The sequence below is a fragment of the Erythranthe guttata genome, chromosome 11 (genome assembly GCF_056151865.1).
Source record: "Erythranthe guttata isolate IM_541 chromosome 11, IM_541, whole genome shotgun sequence".
In the NCBI taxonomy this organism is placed as follows: Eukaryota; Viridiplantae; Streptophyta; class Magnoliopsida; order Lamiales; family Phrymaceae; genus Erythranthe; species Erythranthe guttata.
In genome coordinates this window covers 2,848,451-2,861,677 of record NC_142543.1, presented here as the reverse complement: position 1 = coordinate 2,861,677, position 13,227 = coordinate 2,848,451, and the positions used below count along the sequence as shown (strand labels likewise).

The 13,227-nt window shown below is 30.5% G+C and overlaps 2 protein-coding genes across 2 annotated transcripts; both read left to right on the top strand.

Annotated features, from left to right (window-relative positions):
- The first annotated feature begins 3,352 nt into the window (after positions 1-3,352).
- Positions 3,353-4,863, top strand: LOC148766786 (protein FAR-RED IMPAIRED RESPONSE 1-like). The gene is made up of 2 exons (XM_088825543.1): positions 3,353-3,524; positions 3,829-4,863. Exons 1-2 carry the CDS (start codon positions 3,483-3,485, stop codon positions 4,861-4,863), a joined length of 1,077 nt encoding a protein of 358 aa, XP_088681669.1. The 5' UTR covers positions 3,353-3,482.
- A 34-nt stretch (positions 4,864-4,897) lies between these two features.
- On the top strand, positions 4,898-5,722 carry LOC148766785 (uncharacterized). Its single transcript, XM_088825542.1, has one exon. The coding sequence runs from the start codon at positions 4,898-4,900 to the stop codon at positions 5,720-5,722; it is 825 nt and encodes a 274-aa protein (XP_088681668.1).
- The last annotated feature ends 7,505 nt before the right edge of the window (positions 5,723-13,227 follow it).

Genomic DNA, 13,227 nt, shown 5'->3' with positions numbered 1-13,227 from the left:
TTTTATTATACTATATACTATACTTCTTAATATTTGGAGTTATTTATTATTTTAACTGAATTATTTACCGTCTTCCTGCATTAATACTTAGACGCAGCACAATTATATTAGGTTTTTTCTTGAAATTCGTAGCATACGTGTACCGATATTTTCATTTGACTTAACTCACTTGCTCGAGCGCATGTCAATCCCGCTTCAGACTGGTACACCATTTCCAAAAAAACAACTAATCCAAGTCGGCTAATATAAAGTAGGAATTTTCGAAAACTAATAATTCTGATCCGATGCATCCGATTTTCACCTAATAGTAGCTCTTGTTTTCATTTCGAGTAATATATAATAGTAATACCATTGAACATTTGAACTCATATAAATGCAAGTCTTCTCATGTATGTATATATAATATATACATACACATATATTGCTTTGACCCTAGGGCCTACGTCACACAACTTGATTTTTTTTTTTCAATTGTTGAATTAATCGGTTTGTTGTTATCTAAGTCCCCTAGTGAGTAGCATCACATGTAGTTTAATTTATGCATTTCATTTATTGGAATATAATATACAAAGTGCTTAGTGGTATAATTTACAACTTAAAAAAATTATTCATTATAAATTAGCTACTAGTATTTTTTTAGGAGAAAAATAATATATCAATTTGCTGATTAATTATTTGTATTTGAAAACTACTAATCTTTGTTCCTTTTTCAACCACCAAATAAAAATTAAAATAATATGCCCAATTAATGTCAAAAGACCAATTGACATTGGCAATAGGCCATGGGTTAGGAATTTTTAGATATCGATATTTGGCTAAGATTATGAGTTGTTGAAAAGAGCTTATAAGTTGTTTAAGAACTTATAAGTTCTTTTGGAGTAAAGATTTTAAAAATTAAAAAAAAAACAGCTGGTGGAGGACATTTTTTTTAAAATTCACTTTTTTTATTTAAGATCTTGTAATGATCAAAAATAGCTTATAAGCTCATTATCAAAACACTTTAAAAATTAATTTTAAAAATAAGATGTAATAACTTATTAACTAAAACAACTTATCAGATGTAAGAGTTTATCAGATGTTTAAGATAAGCTTATTAGTCAAACATGCTCTTAATCGGGTCAACATTGGACATGCACTTAATAATTATTTAGGTTATAATAAAAATATATAGAATATAAACAACCTTGAATATATAATAAAGCTTTGGACTTATTTGTCTTTCTCTATAGGTTGATCTAACTACCAATTAAATCTTCAACACATGTTTCCTAAAACAATTATAAATTATAAATATGCTTGCTTAGAGTATTCGGCAGGCCGACGTGCTTAATTAGTGTCCCTAATTACTATAATTAGTGGTTGTAACTTATTTTATTTTATTTTTTCTAAGGACCAAATTGGCTAATTAGATTATCGGCATGCATGCCTCTTAAATTTATTCATTTAATTTATCATAAAAGAGAATTATGGTCATATGTTATAATTTTTATCAATGTATTAATTTGGATTTGGAATATTATGTCATATGTTATCGTCATAATTATATCCATATTAATTATACAAAAATCCTTAATTACTATATAATATACTAAACAGCAGCGATCGAAAATAACTTGTCGGAGATACTTATATATTAATGAATAGAAAAACGAAAAAAGTAACATAAGAAATACGTTATTATTATAAAAAAAATTATCTTATAAATTATTGATTTAAATTAAACTAATTACCAAGTCTTGTAAATAGTAATTATTGGTATAAGGATAAATTACAACCACCCTGAGGTATGGTCAAATTACGGAAAACTCTCTATTGTTTAGGTAATTACAAACATCCCCTCAACTATAAATTTTCTTACACGTTCACCCTTGTGGTTTCAAATTTAGTAGAATCTTCTAGATTATATGAAATATTCTCAATTTTGTACCCGTTTTATCCCATTCGAGCTCCACATTTTGAAGCAAGATGATCATAAGATATGTTTTTTTGACTTGTATATATCAGATTGTTGTGCATCAGAAACTGCATTTTTGCACAAAACGAGTACAAACTAGAGAACATTCCACGAAAATCTAAATGATTATGTTGGATTTGATACCATAAGGGTGGAGATGTAAGAAGATTCATAGTTGAGGGATAGATGGAATTATCCAAACATGAGGGGTTTTTCGTAATTTGACCATACCTCATAGGTACCATTTGTATAAATTAATTATACACGAATCATATATGTATTAGTATACTAACTTATATATTATGCAATAATTGATTTAAATTAAAACTCAAAAAAAGAAAAAACAAGTCAATGTCAGTCTCAATCTCATAAAAGACTTGGCAACAACCACAATAGTAATTAGTTAATTAGTAATTACTAATTAATACTAATCCATAAATTACTTAACATCGATACATTTTTTTTTTAAAGGAGAAAAGGAATATTTATTTAACAAATATAGTATGTGGGGCTACTAATTCCATTGTCATTTAGAGTTGACCCAACTTTTAGGTTACCATCACGTTCATTGTACTATTGTTTATTTGTTGATCGATTGAATGGTAAAAGTTAATAAGATGTTCGATTGGTAAAATTCAAATTACTCGAGGCTCGCAGCAAAAAGGGAATTTGGTAATAAAATGCAACTATGCAGTAAAATAAGTAGCAAAATCGAACACGAGACGATTAATTTTGATTAATTTGATTTATCTCTAAATTAAGAATGTACTTTTTTTTATGATTAATTTGATAATTTTGTTGTGTGTTTCAGTAATCATAGAATCGAACGTAACCTCAATTCGGTGGCATTATAATTTTTTCAGAAGTGTTAAATACTGCGTCTACTGTTTAGTGAAAGATTGTATTAAAGTGGACGCACCTAAACATAGATACATCAATTAAATACCACAATGTAATTCTATATATGTTTTGGTATTATATCTAATTGTCTATAAAATTTGTTACATACCTAACAAATTAAATTAGTGTTTTAATGATAAAAAAAATTCTTCCCTACAAATTTAGTCATGAATCATGAGGGAGGCGGGAGGCGCTAATTATTTAAATGAAACAATATCATTTATTTAAATTTATTACTCAATAAAATAAGCTTTTCTATTTTTTTTAATAATTATTTTTGAGAAATTAGTAAAAAGTACTAATCCATCGTAAAGTAAATAAATTGGTAGGGCAGAATGGAAATTAAAGAGCGAGGGGTGACAGTATTGTAACTCTCTTAGCTGGATCTAAGCTGTATTTCTTTTTTTTATTTTTGTAAAAAAATAAAAACAAAATAGTAATAATTTTTATTTATTTATATATTTTGTCCGAATATAATCTAATATGCCTCGTAAAAGGGACTTGCTTTTCGCGGTTGCAAAATTGCTATTCGCGGTTATTAATAAAATATTCCATCTCTCTAGAAAAAGAAGGTTTTGAAGAGAATTTGCTTAAAAATCATTCTTGTTGGTGTGATATACGAAAACAAATGAGCTCGTCGGATGAAGATCGTGATAGCGGACCTAGCGAGGTAAAAAATTCTTCTTCTCGATCGGAAAAAGTCGAAAAAATGGCCAAACGCCCAACTCGGGCGCCCAAAGTAGCGGTACACGCCCAAGTTGGGCGTGCAGTTGGCAGCTCCACGCCCGGTTCGGGCGCCCGGCAGCCAACTGCACGCCCAACTTGGGCGTGTACCGCTACTTTGGGCGCCCGAGTTGGGCGTCCGGTTCAACCCGTTTTTAAATTTTTTTTTTTTTTTTTTTTTTTTTTAAATAATTTTTTTATTCAATACCGATTATTTTACAACAACTCAATAAACCGTATTTTCTTTTCAGGTCAATACGTCTAGAGTTGAAGTTGATCATACCGATTATTTTACAACAACTCAATTGTTTGACTCGGGGGACGAGTTAGTGGATTGGGCTCGGTCCGTTGCAAGAGCTCTTTTCGTGAAATTAATTAGAAAAAGTACCCCCAAAATAAATAAAGTGTGTCTGACTTGTGACTTGTTCGGAAAGCCTCGAGGAAGTAACGCAGAGCCGTCCTCGAAAAGGTCTGGTAGCAAAAAAATAGAATGTGGTTTTCAAATGGTCGGACGCCGGCGGTTGGACGATAGATGGGAGCTCAGAACAGTATATGGGAAGCACAATCATCATCCGATATACACGTCTGGGCATGGGCTTAGTGCATTGAATGAAGCGGAGTCGAAGATTATCAAGGATCTTTCACAAAGTCATGTGCCGCCCAAGAAGATTTTGGCTAACCTGAAGAAAAATGGCTTGGGTCTCGATGCTTATTCGAAACAAATATACAATGAAAAGGCGAAGTTGAGAAGATTAGCTAGGGGTGACCGTACAGTGATGCAATATTTGATTGAGTTGCTTGAGGAGCATAACTATTACAAGTGGTTCCGTACAGATGAAACGACACATGCAGTTATCGATTTGATGTGGGCTCACCCTCTATCTGTCGAATTGTTAAGTAAGTTTCCGTACGTTATACTACTTGACAGTACTTACAAAACCAATCAGTACAAATTGCCTTTGTTGGAGATTGTTGGTGTTACTCCGGTCGGAAAAAATTTTACTGTTGGAGTGGTTTTTATGCGCCATGAAAATGAAGAGCATTATACATGGGTGTTGCAAAGGTTGAAGAGACTTTTCCCCCCACATACTCTACCTAGTGCACTCGTGACTGATCGCGAGTTAGGGCTCTTAAAGGCGATAGAGAATGTATTTCCGACTGTGCCTCATCTATTATGTCTTTGGCACATTAACATGAATGTGGGGCGTCGTGCTTCAAAGTGTTTTGGCAATAGTAGGCGTCGAGGATTTGCTTTTGTAGTCGGTCCGTGCACGTTCAGAAATTGAGATCACGGACGTGGCAGATGTCGTTTTTGAACGAATGCATCCTGGGGCGACGGAAATAAATGAGCCACCAGTACTTGACCGCCCGAGAGGTAGACCGCGGACGAACTCCACACAGAGGGATGACTCATCACATGAGTTGCCATTATACCCGGGCGAAGAAAATTCGAGACGAGGACGAGGACGATCAAGAGGCAATAGAGGCCGTGGTTCATCTTCTGAGAGATCTCGTGGTCGTTCATCGACTGTGAGTGGACCCGAAATGAGAAGAATGCCCCGACCTAGTTGGATGCGAGAACTTCATTTTTGCCTCGTTCCGGAGATTGTGACCTGGACGGACGTTCTAGGGGATGGTAATTGTGGTTATCGGAGCGTGGCGTGTGCAGTCAAGAACAGTGAGGATGATTGGATGGATGTTAGATTGGAGGTGTATACCTGTATTAGAGAGCATATGGCGTTTTTCAATGATTATTTCGGAGGTGGTAATTCAGTGTATCGGGTGTTGGCGAGTGTCGGCTATTGGGATAACGCTCCAGCACCTCTGGAAAAGTGGATGACGATCACGGACGTGGGCGTGGTTGTAGCAACATATTACAACGCGTTGGTCTTGTCGGCTAGTAGTTTGGGAAATCAGACTTATTTGCCACTTTGGGCTCCCGAAGGTGTTTCACAGTTATCTTACCAGATGACTATACTATTTCTTGAAGCAGGAAGCCACTTTGTGTATCTGAAGCTGAATGACAACTGTCCGCTTCCTCCGTTTAACCTGCAGTGGGCGAGATACAGCAATCATACTGTTGCATATTTGCCAGATGCATTGCGGGAGCGACGTGAAGCGTGGGATATTCTAACTAGTGTTTGATTTAGTAATATTGTTGTTATTGTTGTGATTGTTGTTGTTGTTGTTGTTGTTGTTGTTGTCCAACATGTCCAAATCAAATAAACAATACAAGTCCAAATAAAAAACACAAAACATCAACAAGAACAAATCAAAGCCAAAAACATCAACACCAAAGAAGTTCGAATAATAAAAACATAAAAAATAAACACCTACGTATCTCTCGTCCGACGCCTGCGCTGAGAATGTCGCATATGTGAGTATCCTGCTTCTTGTTCTTCAGAAGCATTAGGACGATCCAACTGTAGATACTCGGCGAATGGGGCGCACATGTCCTGGATCGTCCTGAAAAAGTCATCGGGAATCTGTCGAAATCCTGGAATAGTCGGGGGTGGCAAGTTATCGTAGAAGTAGGGATGCAACACCCGGGTGATGTCGTACACAAACGGAACTGATACTTCTGCTGAAAACGTAGTCCTGGATCGTACTCGTCCTCGTGGGGATCCATATATGTATCCATCTCCTGCTCGGGCTCTGCCTCTGACTCCTCCTCCTCAATTGTCATACGCGGTTGTACAAAAGCACCAGTTCGTTCCCCACGACGTTTAGAACTGGTAACATTACGGTTGTGCGTTCTGCCCTCCCGTTCCGCAGTATTCTGGTCCATAGGATTTGCAGGAGGACGAATCAGGGGACCTTTTCCTTTTCCCATTCCTAATTTTTTCATCCAGTTAGACATCCTACAAACATAAAACATATTTTAAATTAATTATATTAATATAATTGAATTCAAAAAAAAAAAAAAAAAAAAAAAAAAAAAAAAAAAAATTAATTCGAACGCCCGGTTTGGGCGTGAACCGGGCGAGTGAACGCCTGGACCGGGCGTTCACTCGCCCGGTTCACGCCCAAACCGGGCGCCTGCTGCACTATCCAACGCCCAAGTTGGGCGGCCAAGGGGTGTTCGAACGCCCAAATCGGGCGTTTGAACACCCTTTGGCCGCCCAACTTGGGCGTGCAGTTCATTACGGCCGAAAATAAAAAAGCCCCTACAATTCGATTTGTAGGGGCTTTAAACATGAAATTGGTTGCATAAACGACATGGGCAATGCATATTATACGGAAATTAGTCGAAATTACCTCAAAAAATCGAAACCCAATGGCTATTCGAGCTTGATTTGTTCGTTTTCGAATTTTTTTTTTTTTTTTTTTGCTATTTGCGGTTTTTGGGTTTTGAAAGTTTAGAGAGAGAGGGGTTTTTTTTATGAGCCGCGAATAGCAAAAACGCAGCCGCGAATAGCATTTCCGCTCGTAAAACCAATTTGTCTGAGGTGTCAATATCAAATAATCCAACTTTGTATAAAAGTTAAATTCAGCAAATACAAAAGCACGACTTTCTGCACAAACGGAATAATTTCAGTGGAGTAATAGTAAAAGTCTGTTGAACCATAGTCGCGTTTTTGGTTTTATCGTGTTTTTTTTTTTTCTAGGGAAAATTGCACATCACCCCCTAAGAATTTATAATTTTTCACTTTACCCCTAATATTTTTGAAAAGCTAATGCCCCCTTCAAAATTATTATTCTTGTTGCAGATTGCCCCCATCTCAAAATTCCGATGGATAACTCCACGTGATTGAGCATTTTTGTTGCACGTAACTCCTTTAAATGTTATTTTTGTTGCACGTAACTCCTTTAAAAATATTTTTTTTTTGCAAATTACCATTTAAAATGTTATTTTTATTGCACAATACACACGAAAAATTGATTAATGAGGCAATGTGCAATCAAAATAATATTTTGAAGTGGGGTTATCCAGTTTTTGATTTTTAAGAAAAAAAAATACGAAAATGAGAAATTTGTAGAAAATTAAGTGCATTTTGTCCTTTATTTTATTTTTAAATTTATCTCACTTCTAAAAGTAGAAATTGAAAATTAAATCAGTCAAAACTGCCAAATCAATCTTTACTCTCCACACCAAATTATTGAAGCACCCGTCGCTATTAGAATCTGCAGTACTTGTCTCTTGATATTTTGGGGCTGTTTTATTTATTTTTAAATTAAAATAAATAAAATAAATGTTTCGTAGTTATTTTCTTTAGAAATTTTCATATTGAATTTACTAATTATATATTTATTCGAAAAATTGATATATATATATATATATATATATATATATATATATATATATATATATATATATATATATTTAAATGAGATGAAAAAGATAATAAATTAAAGTGGAGCAAATGGCCTTTTAAAAAAAGACTAGAATCCAACCTATCTCAATAATTATTTAGAAGTAACTACACTACGAATCAGACAACAACCACAAAAAAAGAAGAATTAATGTCTGAAAAATAAATAAATTAAATGTCTGAAAAGAAAAACAAGATTTAATTAACCATTAAAGTAAACTAGTTCTTCACCCGTGCGTTGCACGGATGTCAGTTTTAAAATGAGAAAAATAATAATATGTAAACGACTATCTCTTTATAACAATAGCAATTCAAGTAAACAAAATGGAAGAAAATAAAAAAAAAAACCATAAACTTTATCTCTTATTTCAGAATTTTAACATATGAGATTAAATTAAATATTCCAAAGAAGAAAACGTGAAGCGCGCAAACACGATATGAAGATTAAGTGAAATCATTTAAAATATATGGTATAACTCTATTTCGAGGAATGCAACCTACTACACAATGTCAATATTTTGCAAAATAACTAAATTAACAACAAACATGGTAGGAGAGAAGTAACAAAATAGATATTCAAATAACCTGTAAGTTTATAACTAATGACGTTTAATTAGTGATGCAAATTGCTCAAACAACAATACAACTTATAAATATTGCAAAAGAGATAAGATGTATACGTCCTTATTGATACCAATGCTGATATCAATACCGATACCAATATGGATACCAATACTGATACCAATATTGATATTAATATTGATACTAATACTTATACTAATTAATATCAATACTAATACTGATACTAATCAATATCGATACACATACTAATACTAATACTAATACTAATAATAATACTAATACCAATACCAATACTGATACCAATACCAATACTAATACTAATACTAATATTAATACTAATACTAATACTAATATTAATCCTAATACTATTGCTATAACACTAATACTAATACTAACACTAATATTAATACTTATACTAATACTAATACTAATACTAATACTAATACTAATACTAATACTAATACTAATACTAATACTAATACTAATATTAACACTAATACTAATACTAATACGAATATCAATACTAATGCGAATACTAATACGAATATCAATACTAATGCGAATACTAATACTAATACTAATATTAATACTAATACTAATATTAATACTAATACTAATACTAATACAAATACTAATACCAATACCAATACCAATACCAATACCAATACCAATACCAATACCAATACCAATACCAATACCAATACTAACACTAATACTAATACTAATACTAATACTAATACTAATACTAATACTAATACTAATACTAATACTAATACTAATACTAATACTAATATCGATAGTAATATCGATACTAATACTCATACTAATACAAATATTAATACTAATACTGATACTAATAATAGTTATATTGATACTAATACTAACACTGTTACTAATACTAATACTAATACTAATACTAATACTAATACTAATACTAATACTGATACTAATACTAATACTGATACTAATACTAATACTAATACTAATACTAATACTAATACTAATACTAATACTAATACTAATACTAATACTAATACTAATACTAATACTAATACTAATACTAATACTAATACTAATACTAATACTAATACTAATACTAATACTTATACTAATACTAATACTAATACTTACTGATATTGATTCAAATACTGATATTGATAGTGATACTGATACTGACATTGATACTGATATTGATACTGATACTGATACTGATGTTGATAGTCATATTGATACTCATAGTAATATTAATATTAATACGAATATTATTACTAATTATGATACTCATACTAATACTGATACTAATATTGTTACTCATACTGATATTGATGCCGATAAAAATAGTAATACTAATACTAATATTATACTAATAATACTGATACTAATACTAATATTGATACTGATACTGATACTGATATTGATACTGATACTAAAATTGATACTAATATTGATTCTCATACTGATATTGATACTGAAACTGATATCGATACTGATACATATACTGGTACTGATACTGGTACTGATATTGATACTAATACTGATACGGATACTTATCCTGATATTAATACTAATATTAGTAATAATACTTACTATTACTAATACTAATATAAATGCTAAAACTAATTTTATTGCTAATGATCTAATGCTAATGATACATATACATATATTGATACTGATATCGATATCGATACCGATACCGATACCGATACCGATACTGATACAGATACTGATACTGATACTGATATTGATATTGATACTGATACTGATACCGATACTAATAATGATACTGATACTGGTATTGATAGATATTGTGGTACTGATACTGATACTGATACTTATACTGATACCAATAATAATATTGATACATATACTTATGTTACTACTAATATTTGTACTAATACTAATACTAATACTAATACTAATACTAATACTAATACTAATACTAATACTAATACTAATACTAATACTAATACTAATACTAATACTAATACTAATACCAATACTAATACTATTACTAATACTAATATTACTACTAATACTATTATTAATACTATTACTAATACTAATATGTTAATATTGTTAATGTTAATGCTAATAGCAGTGTTCTAAATAGCGGTCGTGGCGGTCGATATATCGGCCGATATATCGGTATCGGTTATAAACCTTTACGATTTTGTTGAGGCGGTTTGGAATATCGGTTTTTTACAGCGAGGCGGTTTGCGGCGGTTTTTTGGCGGGTCAAACCGATATATCGGTCAACAAATCGGTTTTTTTTTTTTTTTTTTAATTTAAATTAAAATGAAAATATGTTTTGATTTTTTGTTTTTCTCCAATTCTTTCAACTTCCAAAACCAAACCAAGTACTACCCCGTAATTTATGGTTTGTTGTGTTTATTTTAATTGTTGATGCGAAAGACTTGCGTAGTATTTGTATTTCGTAAGAATCTTTTATTATATTATGATCTTATTATTTTTAAATTTTTGTTATTTATTGAGTAATTAGAATTATATAATAACATATGAATGATAGGATATAATTATGTTTAAATATTCTTTTATATATATTTTGAGTATTTACAAATAATATTTAGAAATATATTACACTAAATTTAAAAACTGATATATTTCCGATTTATCTCCGATAAATCACCGCCGCGCCGATTTATCGTGTGGCGGTCCCTAACCGCCACGTACCCGATAACCGCCTTTTAGAACCTTGGCTAATAGTAATTTTGATGCTAATGTAATCTAGATATGCTAATTATTATGCTAATGCTAATTATGATTGTAATTCTAATATTATCCAAATCCTTATCGTATTCCTAATTCTATTCATAACACTGATCATAGTTCTAATCCTAATCCTAATCATAATCCTATTCCTAACACTAATCATAAGCCTAATAATTTTAATACTAATAATACTAACGTTAATGCTAATGCTAATGTTAATTCTAATTCTAATCTTAATTATAATTCTAATCCCAAACTTAATGCTAATCATAATTCTAATACTAATACATGTCACTAATTATCGTACTAAGCATAATCATAATCTTAATTATAATTCTAATACTAATATTAATTATAATCCTAATATTATATTAATCATAATTACAATTTGAATCTATTTCTAGTATTAATACTAATACTAATTCAAAGAATTATAATTATAATTATAATTATAATTATAATCAAAAATTCTAATTTTGCAACAATTGTTTTTGCAATGATCTATTATTTAGTATAAAAAAAAATAATTCTATTCAATCTCGAACATTTATATCAAATTTCTTATGTGTGGTAGTTGAACCATAAAAAAACACATATTAAATATATTAGAAATTAATATTTAATTATATTATCAAATTGACATTAAAATTATATAAAATATTATAAGGGTATAAGCAAACATTAAGACGTAAAAGAACAATAATCATTGTTAATAAGATAAATTATGAAAATCCTCCTGAACTTAGACTAAATTACAGAAAACACCCCCACTTATCGGTGATTACTAAAATTCCCCTTATGTTTGTCTATGTCTTACACAACCCCCTTATGGTGTGATTTTTGTACGGAATCTTTTTTATTCTATATAATATCCCAAAAAATATGGAGTCTACCCTTGCAGACGGGACATTTCTTTTATCATACTTTTTAAACTTAAAAATTACCCTCAGGGGTGGTCATGGTAATAATACAAAATTGTGAAAGTGTTATTTAAGAAGAATAAATATTTCGTGTAAAGTTCACCTGAGGGTAATTTTTGTATTTAAAAAGTACCATAAAGAAATGTCGTGTGTGCAGGGTATAATAAGCATTATTGGAATATTTCACGTAATAAAAAAATTCCTTCAAAAATCATACCATAAGCGGTTGATGTAAGAGGGAAACAAACATTAGGTAAATTATTAATATAAACTATATACGGCAAGAGCACTTCGAGTGAGATTATTAAATGAGCTATCAAAACATTTAACCACCATTTTTATTCTCCAAAATAATAATTTTTAATTCCATTAGATTTATGAAATGAGGTATTTTGATATTTCATCTTTCAAATGTAAAAATACATTATGCAATCATGGTGAATAAAATATCAAACATGAGTTATGAATTCAACCACCTCAGTGTCCATTTAGAAAATAACATGTGGCAATTAGATATATTTAATTAACAACGATTTAATACCTATGGTTGGAGCAAATACATTTATATAAATATCAAAATAAAATATTAAATAGCACATAAATATTTGCAAACTCATTTTGATACTTTTGGGTTAGTGTTGATCTAGATATTTCCATAATTATATTTATTAGAGTCATAATGAAATCCTTATTAGTGGAATACAATATATAGTATATACGATCATTATACATTTTAAACAAAACAATTGATATTATTAATGTTAGCCATTAAATAAAAATGAATTTAATACCAAATATTTAGAATTATTATATTTTGAAATATATAAAATCAATTCGTTTTTTTATCAATTGATTAAACTTAGCTTAGGTCATTCAATTTATTAGTATAATCATGATAAAATTCGTATTTTAATTAGTATATAATTTAAAAGGTTAAATCAATCGTAAAATTTATTGTCACTGGATTCTTCGGTGAAGAAAAAAATAATTATTTAAATAATAACGTGAAATTCATGTAGTATAATTTTCAATATGATAAATAAGTGGGAGTACATTACTCTACACATGACATAACAAATGGTGTCAATTTTCGCAAGATAGTAAA